The 15,621-nt window shown below is 44.9% G+C and overlaps 1 protein-coding gene across 1 annotated transcript in view; it reads left to right on the top strand.

Annotated features, from left to right (window-relative positions):
* The window catches only part of TENM2 (teneurin transmembrane protein 2), a 524,046-nt gene that overhangs the window by 463,827 nt on the left and 44,598 nt on the right, over nucleotides 1-15,621 (top strand). The window contains exons 19-23 of the mRNA XM_045792137.2: nucleotides 337-569; nucleotides 1,797-1,951; nucleotides 3,177-4,051; nucleotides 10,502-10,677; nucleotides 12,153-12,388. Of these exons, the coding sequence (XP_045648093.2) occupies nucleotides 337-569; nucleotides 1,797-1,951; nucleotides 3,177-4,051; nucleotides 10,502-10,677; nucleotides 12,153-12,388 (1,675 nt within the window). The remainder of the gene's footprint in view (nucleotides 1-336; nucleotides 570-1,796; nucleotides 1,952-3,176; nucleotides 4,052-10,501; nucleotides 10,678-12,152; nucleotides 12,389-15,621) is intronic.

Below are 15,621 nucleotides of genomic sequence, written 5' to 3'. Positions count from 1 at the left end.
TACGATGGGAAACGATGAGCCCTCTGCGTAGCATGAGGAGCTTAGGTCCAATTAGGAGTCCATAGCTAAGAGCCATGATGTGTTAGAACACTGAGCTGTTATGTTAGATTCTTTCCAGTTCAATAAAGTGGAAAGACACTAGAAATGGCTAGACTTACATCGAAAACCGGGGATGTACTGTATGGTGACTAACATAATATAATAAAAAATCATTATTAAAAAAAAAAAAAGAAAGAAAGAAATGGCTAGAGTCTTGCTAGGATTTTTGTCATCTTTTTGATCCAGTAGACCAGCTGCTTAGCCCCCTTCTCATTTCTCTTTGTGCTTCCTCTAAAGCAACAACCCAGCACACAAGTACTATTTGGCAGTAGACCCTGTGTCCGGCTCTCTCTACGTGTCTGACACCAACAGTCGGCGAATCTACCGAGTCAAGTCCCTGAGCGGAGCTAAAGACCTGGCTGGGAATTCAGAAGTGGTGGCGGGGACTGGAGAGCAATGCTTGCCCTTCGATGAAGCCCGCTGTGGAGACGGAGGGAAGGCCGTGGATGCCACCCTGATGAGCCCTCGAGGTAAAGGCTACCAAGGGAGAAACCCCCTCCCCCAGAATAAGCTTGCCACAAGCTTGGCTTTCTTTGTAGATAGAAATGAACGAACCCCAGGCAGTCCCAACTACAGCTTTCCCTACAGTAATTTCACTCTGATAGGTTGCTTTGGTGTGTGGGTGTTTAAAAAAAAAAAAAGTGTTTATCTGAAGTAAACTTCATCACCCACATAGGCTACAAATGGAAAGTGGGGTGGATTGCTCCTGGAGATTTCTGACTGCTGCCAGTCACGCGGAGTCAGGGGGAAACATGAGCTCTAAGAGCCAGAGTGCCAGCTGTGTGGGCTGGAGACAGAGCCCAGTGAGGGCCTCCAACCACTCCCAGATGCTCATGTTCAACAATAATGTGTGTAGTCTTAAGCACAGTGCCTGACATTTTTTAAGAACCCAATAAATGGTAGCAATTAAGAATGGGTATCATTTCCAAGGGCCTGGGATTGGCTGGCCGGGGGGGTGGGGAACGCGGTGGGGAGATGTTCTTAGAATCGATGGATCTCTGTTTGAAAAGAATCAAGGATACTTAGGGTTAAGGACTGATTGGTTCATCGAAGGTCCAATTCTTATTAGCATTCTTAGCTACCACTAAAGGATCTGGCAGCGTGGATTAAGGACGAGGAGCCTTGGGCTTGGGTGTAAAGGTGCCAAAGAAATAGAAGGGTACTGTGTGCATCTTACCAGGAGCACCCTGGGACAGGCGTCCCCCGGGGAATACTGAGTACCATCAAGGCTTAATTGGGACTGTTTCCTGGAGGGTTTATTTTGAATTGGGAGTCTGTGACTGCAAGAATCACTGTTTCTCAACCTCATTGTTGTAATTAGTTGTGAAGGGTATTCAAGTAATTTACTACCAATAATTTTTCAAGCAATGAACTTGGGAAATAACTTCTTTTCTGAAGAGAGCAGATGCCAGGTTATTTCTCCATTCATTCATTTGCAGCCTTGGTTCAGTTGCAGCCCAAAGTTCATTCTTCAGTTGGGTGGTGAGACAGCCAACAACCCCAGGAATTAGGTCTCAGCGTAGTCCTCATGAGAAAGGGTGTTACCTTTAAAGGTTGAGAGCCGCTGCTCCAAACCTGCGAATCTACCCAGTAAGGTCCCTGGTCCAAGAAGGTAATGCCCACTAGGACGTCCCCACCTCTACCCCCACAAGCCCTACTCCGCCAAGAGACACACTCCCACTGTTTGTCTTGATCAGGCATTGCAGTCGACAAGAACGGGCTCATGTACTTTGTCGACGCCACCATGATCCGGAAGGTTGACCAGAATGGAATCATCTCTACCTTGCTGGGCTCCAATGACCTCACTGCTGTCCGGCCACTGAGCTGTGACTCCAGCATGGATGTGGCCCAGGTGGGATTTTCTTATTTCTCATCACTATGCCACACCTGGCTCTTGGCCTGAAGTTCTCACCTGCAGCCTGTTTGGGTTGAAAGTGGAGTGGGAGGAAGAGATATAGATACAGATTGCAGGTTTGTTTGTGAAAGGCTTGAGATGAACTAGACAGCGAGATGGAATGAGAAATGTCAGATAGGAATGAGAGTGAGCGCAAGAGAGAAAGGAAAGCGGTGGGGGGCGGGGGGGAGTTCTGCTCAGAAAGTGGAGCTGGTGACACACTCCAGCCGTGGCAGATTACAGGGTAGGAGTTACTGTGTAATTACCTCTCTTCTCCATCATTATTGCAGGTTTGAGAATGTGCTATACAGTGTTATATGTCAATCAGAACTTCCCTGTTAATCTGAAATGATTGCATCCTCACTATATAAACCTTTACTTTGTGCAGTAGTAAACTAGAGCAGAGCCATCTACAGTATCCCCCCAGTGATATTCCTTTAGTATGGGCTCTTACGGGGGCAGAGGACAGAGGCTCACTCAAATGTAAGGCAGGAGAAACTGGACTTTATTATACGGATCCTCAAACATTCCGAAATATACGCTTGCCCTTCCTGGGAGGGCCTTTTCACCCTTCAGTCAACCTCATTAATTTCAGCTCAAATTCCACAACAAACTGACAATTTGCCACTGAGGTGGTCGCTTCAGTTTTGCCGAGAAGGCCCAGTTCATTTCTTCAAGCAAATGCTTACGTGGTAGTTCACTAGCTGGCCTGTGCCTTGGCGGCCCTCGGGTCAGGACCACCTTCCAAAGAGCAGGGCTCCTTTTGCATATTAGAGCAAAGTGCCGCCTCTGGACGCACAGAGCCACCTTAGGCCGATGGCTTGATGAGCACAGGGTGTGATGGTTACATTAGCCCCTTGTGCGTTGAATTACCCGTACAACTGAATGCAATGACCCTGATCTTGGTCCAATCATCTGGGACTGAGAAGAGCATCATGGGTGGAGCTGGCGACCTGCTCTAGGCACAGCAGATACCACAGCTATTTGGTACACGGCCTCTTCTTCATCGTGTGCACTCGACATGGGCAGTGGGCAAGTGATAGGTGATCGGCACTCCTCATACAGGGTGGGTCAAAAAGTCAGTCTTTTTTCCCCAGCTACATAAAACCAGTATACGTGCCCTACAGTTAAACAGCGGGCTTGTTAGAGGCTGCTCCTTAATTCGATGCCATGTCATCCACAGGTTCGCCTGGAGTGGCCAACAGACCTTGCTGTCAACCCCATGGACAACTCCCTGTACGTTCTCGAGAACAACGTCATCCTTCGAATCACTGAGAATCACCAAGTGAGCATCATCGCGGGACGCCCCATGCACTGCCAGGTTCCTGGGATTGACTACTCACTCAGCAAGCTAGCCATTCACTCCGCGCTGGAGTCGGCCAGCGCCATTGCCATTTCTCACACGGGGGTCCTCTATATCACGGAGACGGACGAGAAGAAGATTAACCGTCTGCGCCAGGTAACGACCAACGGGGAGATCTGCCTTTTAGCCGGGGCAGCCTCAGACTGCGACTGCAAAAACGATGTCAATTGCAACTGCTACTCGGGAGATGATGCCTACGCGACCGACGCCATCTTGAATTCCCCGTCATCCTTAGCCGTAGCTCCAGATGGTACCGTCTACATCGCAGACCTTGGAAATATTCGGATCAGGGCGGTCAGCAAAAACAAGCCAGCTCTTAATGCTTTCAACCAGTATGAGGCCGCGTCCCCCGGAGAGCAGGAGTTGTATGTTTTCAACGCCGATGGCATCCACCAGTACACTGTGAGCCTGGTGACGGGGGAGTACTTGTACAATTTCACTTACAGTGCTGACAATGATGTCACTGAATTGATTGACAATAATGGGAATTCCCTGAAGATCCGTCGGGACAGCAGTGGCATGCCCCGCCACCTGCTCATGCCTGACAACCAGATCATCACCCTCACAGTGGGCACCAACGGAGGTCTCAAAGTCGTGTCCACGCAGAATCTGGAGCTTGGCCTCATGACCTATGATGGGAACACTGGCCTCCTAGCCACCAAGAGTGATGAAACAGGATGGACAACTTTCTATGAGTAAGTACATTTGTAAAGTGTTTCTCGACAGCACCCTACCCTAGCTGGCAGCAGAACTGGCTGTCGCATAGCTTTTAGAATTGCTTGGTCACATTGTCTCCCTGACTTTAACGTCAGCTTGTGGCCTCAAGATATTCATGCCCCTCTCCCTGACTTCTAAGTGATTTGCCCTGTTGGGTCTATGATACTGAAGATCCTCCCTACAAGGGCTGGCGATTTCTTCTGCGCGCTTGCCCTTCCAATTTCAGGGTATCAGACACGCACAGCACCTGGGAGAGCAAGTGCTCATGAACTTTGCTGATTATTCATGGCTGCCATGGGTGCGGAAATTAGAATCTAAAAGGCAAGATCCTGGTGGGACTCCTGTAATTTGCCAGTAGGTCCAGCAACACACTTGATTGCACAGACAGGTAGATAAACTCAGAATCTCCTCCTTAGCAGAAGCAGATCAATACAGATCAAGTGCTAGGTATATTAAAAGATGTGAGAGCTGGTCATATTTCCCCTAACAATTATCTCATACTTAATAGTCCCGCCGTTTGTTTTGCCAAAAAAGCTGTTTTCCATCACTCCTGCAGGCAGTGCCTGGACACACCGCCTGCTGCCTCAGTTATTAACCAGTGGGACGTTGGTTGGTGAAAACTGCCGAGGCGTGATCCCCCCCCAGTCCCTCTTGACCAATTTGCAGTATCTGGCTCTCTGTGATGGTGAAGGATCTGGTTAAGCTCGCGTTTGGAGTCCTTGCTTGCTTTCTGTCTAGGTGTTGCTGCTGGCTGAGAACTTAGTAAGTTGGGGAGGGGTTGTTGCAGAGGCAATGGGGGATAAGAGAGAGAACAGAAGACCCCATTGTTGATCACTCCTAAGTCCAGGAATTTTCACTTCCAGTTGGTAGGCAAATGGGTTTGGGAGAATGGAAAGGAAGCGGTTGCCACCTGCTGGAAATTTCCTGCATTGCAGAATTGCTTTCCCTTGCTCTCTTTTTCCTTTGGGCAAAGCTGTCATTCTCAGATTTTGGAAGCATCCTAGCATCCTTCAGGGCACTGGGACTTGATCAGACTTTACCAGCCAGTGACGCTGCCCCTGCGGGCACCATCTGAGTGCCATCTTTAGCTCTCACACCAACTTAGGTTAAAACTATACTATAACCCAAACACCTGTTGGATTTTCACCTTCCCTTCTAGCAGTTCCACCTAAGGACCCAGTGCATTTCAGAGATAATTTGTTGGCTGACATGACTGATGACAAAACAATGTCACTCTCAGAGACCATAATAAAGAAGTTCGGGCTTAGGGTGCACCTTTAGACGCTATCTCTAACTGGAAGAGTATTTTCCAGGAGGGGGTCCCTAGTTGAGTAAAAATATGGGCAGGATGCTTAAAAAAAAAAAAAAACTCACAAGTTGCATGGAAACTGCATGATTGTTTTCGCTCTTGAAGGGCTGCTTTTTGATCATGTGGTTAAATCCAATTGTCACAAATTCTCAATTGTAGGAGTTCAAACGCACTAGGTTTTCTTGTTCCTCCTAAAAAGATGGTGAATTCCTTTTGTTTTGTAGTACTTTTACACATGGTCAGCTGGGGAAGAGCAGCCTGTATCCCAGAAAGGCCCAGGACTTTACTTAAAATTACAACCACCCCTACACACACGCGCTCTCTCTGTCCCTCCTTTATTTTAATCTCTTACCACTTGTTACCATCTGACATACTCTGTATTTTCAATCATGGTTTATTTTTGCCCTGTCCACCACACGTTCATCATAGAGGCAGGGATTTTCATCCATTTTATTCTTAGTCATGTCCCCAGTGCCCTGAACAATGACTGGCATATAGTGGGCACTCAGTAAATACTTGCTGAGTCAATGAGTCAGAAGCGCCCCTGTAGCCCCACACAGGCCAAGGCTGCAGTGGTTCCATTACTGGAACTCACAGCTCCTTGCAACTGTGTGTAGACTTATTTGCAAAGAGACCTGAATCTGAAAATACTCCATGGGCAAGTAAGCACAGCTGTAGGAAACTCACTCTTCTTCGAAAGTTAAAGAGAACATATTTTTCTTCCTGTGGCCCCTGAGATCCCGGCCTCAACCCCAATCCTCTGTTCCCCAAAAGTAGGATCTCCAGTTCCTACTCCGGCTCTCATAAGGAAGCACGGCAACCCGCACCATCATATGTGTCCAGGATCCCAGGTCACGGAACTCCTCACGCAGTCCCGCTGGGCTGCAGGAGTTGAAGATATTATCTGGTACTGAGTATTCCAGACGCCCCATACACAAACACTTGGAAGTGTTTTATTTTCTTATTTTTATTGAGGTGAAATTGACATATTCCTTTCACACATACAGCACAAGGATTTGCTATGTGTATATACGGTGAGTGATGTGAAATGATCACCACTTCAAGTCTGGTCAACATCCATCATTATACAGAGATACCAAAAATGCTCTTCTTGGGATGAGAACTGTTAAGATTTATTCTCTTAGCAACTTTTAAATACGCAGTACAGTATTTTTACCTATTACCACACTGTACATTACATCCCCGTGGCTTATTTATGCCTGGAAGTTTGACCCCCTTCACCCATTTTACCTATCTCCCATTTCAGGTAACCACCAAGATGTTCTCTGTGTCTATGAGCTCAGGTTATTTTCAAAAGATTCCACATATAAGATCATATGGTATTTGTTTCTAACTTATTTCACTTAGCATAACGCCCTCAGGGTCCATCCGTGTTGTCACAGTTGCAAAATGGCATTCTTTCTATGGCCGAGTAATATTCCATTGGACACTTAGGTTGTTTCCGTATCTGGACCGTTGTCAATAATGCTGCAACGGACATGGGCTGCAGCTATCTTTTCAAGTTCGTGTTTTCATTTTCTTTGGATGGATACCTAAAGTGGAATTCCCAGATCATATGGTAGTTTTATTTTTAATTTTTGGAGGAACCTACACACTGTGTTCCGTAGTGTCTGCTTCAATCCACGTCCCCGCCAACACTTCTTATTTATGTCTTTCTGAAAGGTGTGAGGTAATACCTCATTATGGTTTTGATTTGCATTTCCCATTAATCAGTGGTGTTGAGCACCTCTCCATGTACCTGTTAGCCATTCTTGTGTCGTCTTTGGAAAAAGGTCTATTCTGATCCTCTGTATATTTTGTACTTGGGTTGTTTGCTTTTTTGCTATTGAATTGTATGAGATTTATTTTTTTTGTATTACCCCTTTAGCAGATATATGCTTCGCACAAATACTCTCCCATTCAGTAGGCTGCCTTTTCATTCTATTGTTGGTTTCCTTTGCTGTGCAGGAGCTTTTCAGTTTGATGCAGTCCCACTTGTTTATTTTTGCTTTTGTCGCCAAATCAAAAAATTGCCAAGACTGATGTCAAGGAGCTTACCACCTGTCTAGTTTAATGGTTTCATGTCTTCAAGTTTTTTATCATTTTGAGTTAATTTTTGTGTGTGGTGTAAGGTAATGGTCCAGTTTCATTATTTTGCATGTGGCTGTCCAGTTTTCCCAACACTATTTATTGAAGAGACTGTCCTTTCTCAGTTGTATGTTCTTGGCCCCTTTGTGGTAGATTAAATGAGCATATTTGTGTGGGTTTATATCTGGGCTCCCTATTCTGCTCTATTGATCTGTACATCTGTTTTTATGCCTACCCCATACTGTTTTAATTACTATAGTTTCGTAATATAGTTTGAAATCGGAGCATGATGCCTCCAGGTTTGTTCATCTTTCTCAATATTGCTTTGGTCATTAGGAGTTTTCTCTGGTTCCCTACAAATTTTAGGATGGTTTGTTCTATTTCTGTGAATAATGCCATTGGAATTTTGTGAGGGATTGCATTGAATTGTGTGGACCTTGTAATTCCTCCAGCCCGTGAACGTGGCATATCTTTCATCAATGTCTTATAGCTTTCAGTATAAGAGGTCTTTTACCTCCTTGGTTAAATTTTTTACTAGGTTTTTCTTTTCTTTTTGATGCAATCATGAACGGGATTGTTTGTCTTTCTGCTAGTTTGTTATTAGTGTATAGAAGCATAACATTTTTATATATTGATTTTTGTGTCCTGCAACTTTACTGAATTGGTTCTAACAGTTTCTATACGTAATATCACATCATCAGCAAATAATTACAGTTTTTCTTCTCTCTGATTTGGATGAATTTCTTTTTCTTGCTTAATTGTTCCATCTTGATCTTAGAGAAAAAACTTTGTTTTTCTCTAGTGGCTATGACGCCCACTATGAATCGGTCATATACGGCCTCTGTTATGTTGAGGTACATTCCCTCCATACCCACTTTGTTGAGAGTTTTTATCATTAATGGATGTTGAATTTTGTCCGATGCTTTTTGTGCATCTGTTGAACCATCCTTGCATCCCTGGAATAAATCCCACTTGCAAGGTACTGTTGAATATGATTTTCCACATTTGATTTAAATATGAATATGATTTGAATATTTTTGCATCTATATTCATCAGAGCTATTGGTCTATAATTTTCGTGCGGTGTCCTTGTCTTGTTTTGGTAGTGGAGTAAAGCTGGCCTCACAAAATGAGTTTGGAATAGTTCCCTCCTCTTATCTTTTTTGGAAGAGTTTGAGAAGGATTGCTATTAATAAGTCTTTGAATGTTTGGTAGCATTCACCAGTGAAGCCATCTGGCCCTGTAGTTTTGTTTGTTGGAATGCTTTTGATTACTGTTTGAAACTCCTTAGTAGTAATCTCTTACGATCTTTTGTATTTCTCTGGCATCAGTGGTAACATCTCTTCTTTCATTTCTGATTTTATTTGAGTCCTCTCATCTTTTCTTCTTGGTGAGTCTAGCTAAGGGTTGTCAATTTTATCTTTTAAAAAACCGGTTCTTAGTCTCATTGATCTTTTGTCTTTTTATTCTCTGTTTCATTTAAATACCTTTTGTTTCTAGTCATAAAACATGAAAGCCAGGCATATTGGTTAGAAATACTTCCTAAAATATGGGAACACACAAACAGATGCAGAAAAACTATCCTTAATGTTGAGATGTCTGTATTTTGAGAGAATTTCTTCTATATTTACTCATTTTTCACCCCTGTATACTGTCAGGGGAGTATATTGCTGTGCTCCACTCTTTCTGCTTAATAATACATACGTTTTTTTCACTCTAATCAATAGAAATCACTGTCATCAATTTTGATGGTTTTAGAGGTTCCTACTATCCTTATTTAACGAATCTCTGAAGAATGACCATTTAGGTTATTCCAATTTGTCACTATTAGTAAATAGCATCTTTGTACACCTGTCTGAGAGGCAGTTTCTTTAACAGATAAGACAACAAAAAGGAGTCCCTTTGACTTGGAGGGCCTGACTCCCACCCATGTTTACCTAGAAAGCCCTAGTGGTGTAACCACTATAATGCAACATCTGTACCAGCCATCACCTAGTGCCCTGCCCAAAAGCTGGGCTCCCTGCTCGAAGTTCTCCCCTCCCCACCCCCTGTGTCCAACTGGCCACCCAGCTTAATGTGGTTCTGTTCTCAGCCTTCAAATATCCCCAGAAGCAAAATTTCTTATCACGTTTTCTCAAATCACTTACCAGGTCTGCATTCCTTTATTCTGAAACCATTTACCAAGCACCATCCATATTTGCTTCTGTAGTTCTATGCGACAAAGTCAAATAAGCCACGATGGTTCTGTTCACCAGCCGTCCCACCCCCACATGCTGTATAAGCTCCAGTCTCCATCACTCAGAACCACCAACTTGGTCCTTGTCCCTAGTCCAGAGGGAATCACACCTAGAGGTCAAGCAAACTACTTTCTTTGCTCCCCCTTCCTCCCCTCTCTAGTAACAACATCTCATCCAGGAAAGCTTAAAGGCCTCTACGTCCAGACCTTAAAAAGAAAGAGTCTCTTTCCTAGGGCCTATGGAGGGCCCACGCTTTCTGATTACAATGGATCTTCCAGAATGGGAAAATGTTCTAAGTGGAACAGCAAGGGTTTTTGCTAAAGGAGGTAGAAAAAAATAACTCCACAGTTTAAGAGAAAAGATGATGTACGTAAAGGGGAAGGGCCCAATCTCAGGCAACTTTCTAGCAGCAGAACTTGATCACTGGTATACCTTGGGTGCTGAAGTCAGGTAAGTCATTGCTGTGGTTGGTTTGGGGCTATAAAACCAGAGAAATGGGTATAGGCAACCAGACCTGCTATGCTTGAGCCAAGGCATGGAGGTGGCATTGGGCCCAGGCTGACTGTCCAGAAGATTATGAGGTGGGGAATAGGTGGAGGTTATAGGAGTATGGAAGAGCAAGGACATACATAGTCTCCAATGCCAGGTCTTGCTGGCTGTGACAAGGAGCCTCAGTGTGATACACTACCTAGCCACTCCAACTTCCAGTCTCTCTGGCCCTTGTGTGGTTCTGAGTGGTGGGAAGGGCTTCAGCTCCAGTAACTGTGCTTCCAAACCAGTGTGTCTTTCCTCCAGCTATGACCACGAGGGCCGCCTGACCAATGTGACACGCCCCACGGGGGTGGTGACCAGTCTGCACCGGGAAATGGAGAAATCCATCACCATCGACATTGAGAACTCCAACCGCGATGATGACGTTACTGTCATTACCAATCTGTCTTCAGTGGAGGCCTCCTACACAGTGGTACAAGGTAAGCCCCCTGCCCACTAAACTCACCCACGGACCCCAGCCAAGCCTGGGAGGACTTCCAGAGACCGGGAACACACATTAGCTTGTTATTTTAGTCAAGTGTCCACAGCAAACAAATTCTACAAGAGGTCGGTCTTGTAGAAAATGACTTAATCAGATTCAGGAGAATGTCATCTATACTAAATGAAATGTCTAGAGCTTTGGGAATGTCTACATCCTTATCTGAAAATGTCAGTTGTCATCCCCACTTGCTCTTACCTCTCCATCATCAGCACTCCCCACCAACCCAACTCACATAGTTACCTTCTCCAAGGCTCTTCCTTTTGTGGCCCCATTCTGATTCTTCTTCCAACCACTTGTTTGTTGATTGTACTGGAATCAGAGCCCTTTAGCAATCTCCTGCCAAGACTGGGATCTCAAAGGTTTCTGACCACCCCGTGGTTACTAGTGCTGTTTGACATGACACACAGTCCAGGACAAGCACAGGAGCTGGCAAGAAAAGGAATTGTGCAGATTAATTTTTCTTTTAATTAAGATATAATGTCAGTGGGCTAGCCCGTTGTCAGAGGATAAAAGTGTCCTCTCAGTAGATAAATGGTGACATTTCTGGACTATTATCCCACGACAGAGCCTGTTTCAATGACTCTATTTCTGCTCTGCCAAATGATTAATGATGTAGATTCTGTCTTTCTGCATGATGGCTGCAGTTGCAGGAGTGACAGATACACGTTTGCTCACTATCCCGCAAGCCAGCATCGCAGAAGCCAGCCAAGCTGGACTCCTTTGCCCAAATAATCAGGAAGCAATATATCTGTAAAAGGAGTTTCGGACTCACATTTCCTTCCTGGAACTTTTCGATAAGGAAAAAGGTCAGAAGTCTGATTGACTAGTGTAGATTCCCTTTGGGAAGATAAACGCATGTTATCAGCACCCACTGGCTCAGTCTACCGACTGCTGTTTGAATCTTTTCAGAGTTCTCTTGCGTCGAGGTAGCATCGTGGTGGAGTCAGCAGCAGAAGCATGAGGGTCAGGAGGGTTGCTTTTTCTCTCGATCTGATCTGTAGGTAGACCATCAACTTCAGGTTAGGTGGTAGGCAAATGGAAAAAAAAATTAGTCTTTTTTTTCCCATTTAAGCTAAAATATATATATGTTAAAGATTAGGGATTTGATTGACACAAATTGTGTAGGCAATAGACATCTTTAAAGGTACTATTAATAGTCTTCAGTGAGTAAAAGAAAAATATCACAGCATAATTATTTCTGGAGTGCCACATATTAATAATGTTTTTCTTTCCACGGATCAGTAGCATCTCTGCTACTCACCTTAGCATTGTATGTGTGCTAATTGAAGGCAGCCTTAGACTGACAGCTGCAAAGTACCATGGAAACCTATAAAAATAGGGGTTCTGTTCTCTTATGACTAACAGAGTGGATAATTTCTTTCCCTATCCCCACCCCCACTTACATTTCTCCAGATCAAGTGCGGAACAGCTACCAGCTCTGTAACAATGGTACCCTGAGGGTGATGTATGCCAATGGGATGGGTGTCAGCTTCCACAGCGAGCCCCACGTCCTAGCGGGCACCATCACCCCCACCATTGGGCGTTGCAACATCTCCCTGCCCATGGAGAATGGCCTCAACTCCATTGAGTGGCGCCTAAGAAAGGAACAGATTAAAGGCAAAGTCACCATCTTTGGCAGGAAGCTTCGGGTAAGTGGTTCCATCCAATTTGTCCCCTCAGAGTGGTAGGGGATACACCCTTTCCTCAGGAGCTGAGGAAATCTCCCAGGTGCCAAGCCTCCATTACTCCTTTCTTCCATGGGAAAGTCAGGTCTTTCCCTCAGAAGATAGAAGCCATATCCCTTTGGGAAAAACACTGTTTCCTAGGAGAGAAAAAGGTGGGGATTTACCTTATGCTCTATCTAGCTGGGGATAGCTTCAGTCTTCTTGTCACACGTGCCATCTTCTCCCTTGACTTTCAATCTTTGGCCAATTCGACAAATGAGTTGGTGCCTCGAGCCTACTGTGTGCTGAGTAATTTGATGAATACTGGAAGAATGAAAATTGTATAGTGTACTCTTTACACTCAAGGAGTTTAACAGCCCTTGACGAAGGGTAATCCGGTGGGTTAAGTGAGAGGGACATCCAGGGCCTGACGGAATCACAGAGGAGGAGATACCACCCAGCCGAAGGCGATCAGGGAAGGCCCCCCCCCCACAGGGAAATCACAAGCAAACCACGGTAGAAAGTTTTAACCAACCATAGCTTCCCCACAAGTTACATCTTTTAAAAACTAACACTCATTGAGGACTTTTCATGATGCAAGCTGTATATTAAATGCTTATTTTCACAGCCCCACAGGGGTACTTACCTCTGTCCTTCCAATGAGGAAACACAGGTTCTGGGAAGCTATGTAACCTGTCCGAAGGCACCGGGGCCAGAGGATGGCACAGTCCCAGTTCCGTCTTCGTGTCTGGCTCACTTGCCAATATCCTTAACCACCAAGCCCCACAGATTCTGGATTAAATTCACTGTCATCCAGATAATCTGGGTCCTGCCCTAGTCACTTACCTGGCACTAGGAAGGACTGATTGATTTTTAACCTCATGCTAACCCCTGGCCCCATGGCGGGGAGTCCTAGGGATCCCAGTCCTCATCAGATTCAGCACATATTTACCGAACACCTACTACAAGCCAGCCCTGGAGATCTATATGGCACCCCAAGTAAAATCCCTACCCTCCTGCAGGTGGGGGTCAGGAGTGGAGAAGGGGACAAGAGGGGCAGACAGTCAGTACACTAAAGAAACTGCAGATTAAGATAAGCCCTGGGAAGAGAGTAAACAATGGCACACCGCAGGGTTTAACCACGACTTTGGAATCACACTTGGGTAGTAACTTCGGCCTGTTATTGGACTGAAATCCACCCCGCCCAGGCTACCTCCCAGCAGGGCCAGGCCACTCCATATTAAGATTCTTCCTTGGTCTAGTTGGAGCCTCATTCTTCACATTAGGTTATCAGCAGTCTCCCATGTTTTTCTTCCTGTGCTGGTATCTGCAAGGTTGCAAACGGCAGTATCTTCCTAAAGACAAAAATGAAATGAGATTAGTAGCTAAATCCTTAATGACTGGATTTCAGGGCTGTATAATTGATTTTTGATATGCTGCACTGTTGAAGTTGATTGTAAGCAGTAATCGTGCCTTTTCTCTGATAAATCAGTTATGCATTTTGACTAAGTTTTCAAAATAAAGATAAATGTGGCCATAAAATAAAATGGCTATAATCCCAACTCTGAATATTAAAAATCTTAATAATGATACTTGTGGTAATTAGCAGAAGTTAGGCACGCAAGTCTTATAACTGAATTTCTGCCAGGGTTCGATTTGCTGGCATCATGTTTATGCAAATCAAAACACAGCTTTATCTATCAACACCTCAACATTTAATTGTCTGGTGTTAGTTCCTGTAACAATAATCACATATCCATTTAGCTCTCTTAAATGAAAATCACTATGAGATTATAACAGGTTGAGTGGACTGAAAATGTAATTTGAAAATGAGGGAGAAAGCCTGGAATTTATTTGCATCTCATTTATTTTAATTCAATTCATAAATTGTTTAGTGAATGAAATAAAAGCAACTCCTGGAAATTGCAGGGGAGCAATTGGAAGAAGGTGTAAAAGAAAGGTGGAGCGGGCTGTGGATGAAGAGAACTGGGGGTGTCCCTTTAGTCAGGTTCTTCGTGAGCCCAGGGCAGGGAGGTTTGCAGCCCCTCAACCAAAGCGACCTATTGGCCCGCACAAGGCAAAGCAGGCTCTCCTCGCTCTACCTCCAGTGCTGACATTTCTTTTCCCTCTATCTATCTTGACCTCCATTGTCAAATGGGGCCCTGAAATTTTTCATTCATTCGTTCAGATTACTAGAATGGGGACTCTTTCCTGCGTGTAACTATCTTGTTTTTTTAATTTTCTCTTGGATTTAAGTCTCCTCTGTATTTGGGCTGCAAATTAAACCAACATTATACATATTTTTAAAAACATGTTAGCTAAGTGCCAAGCACTGTGGAGTGAGTAGACTAGAGAGAGAGAAAGAAAACTAAATCTTTGCCAGCAAGAAGTTTGCGTTCCAGTGGAGACAACAATGTGAATCGTGTGGCATAAGCTGTAACAGAGGCAACGTCACAAGGAAAGCAAGCGTCAGTTGTGTCAGGAGAGGATGGACTGAGGCCAGATAAGCAACAAGCCCTACAATCCAGGAGCTGCAAATAAGACAGGCCGCTCGCCCTGGTGGTGACTCACTGCGCTTGCCATCTTGTGATCCCACCGCAGTAGGCAAATGACCTCGCAGGTTGCTCTGGAAGGACAAGGGGGCTGAATGAGCAGAGCTGGGCATGGCCTGCATCACTTCTTCAACTGAACCGCAGGACAGCCTAGGAAATGCTGTCTTTCTGAGTCCCTAAGGACCAAAAAAAAATGAAAGAGTTCGTGAACACATAGCAGGGTCTCTGCCATCTGGATCAGGAAGAGCTTCACGGAAGAGTTGGAATCAGTTCTGAAGAGCAGTAGGAATTAGCCTGGCCAAGATATGGGGAAGGGGTGATCTGATCAGAAGTGTTGCCTGTGAAACGACAGGTCAAAAAGGGGAAGAGCATTTCAGGAAACCTTAACTCAGCTGGGCCAGAGGGAAGGGGAATGTGTTACACTGTGGTACAGAAAAAGAATGCTTTGGCCAGAGGCAGCACGTGGAAAGGAATATTTTGCTAGGATGACATTTATCCAGAGGACCGTGGGGAACGGTTGCAGGGTTTAATTAGCAGAGTGATGTGTTGGGATGTGTAGTCTTAGAAAGACCTCTCAGCTTTCCTCAGGTGTGGAGGAAGATAGATAAGAAGGGGACAAGATAGGAGGAGAGGGACAGCACAGAAGCAACTGCAGTAACCCAAACA

This window comes from Ursus americanus, chromosome 15 (genome assembly GCF_024610735.1).
Source record: "Ursus americanus isolate L20-20 chromosome 15, mUrsAme1.1.p, whole genome shotgun sequence".
NCBI classification, from domain to species: domain Eukaryota; kingdom Metazoa; phylum Chordata; class Mammalia; order Carnivora; family Ursidae; genus Ursus; species Ursus americanus.
This window is presented reverse-complemented; position numbering and strand designations above follow the sequence as displayed.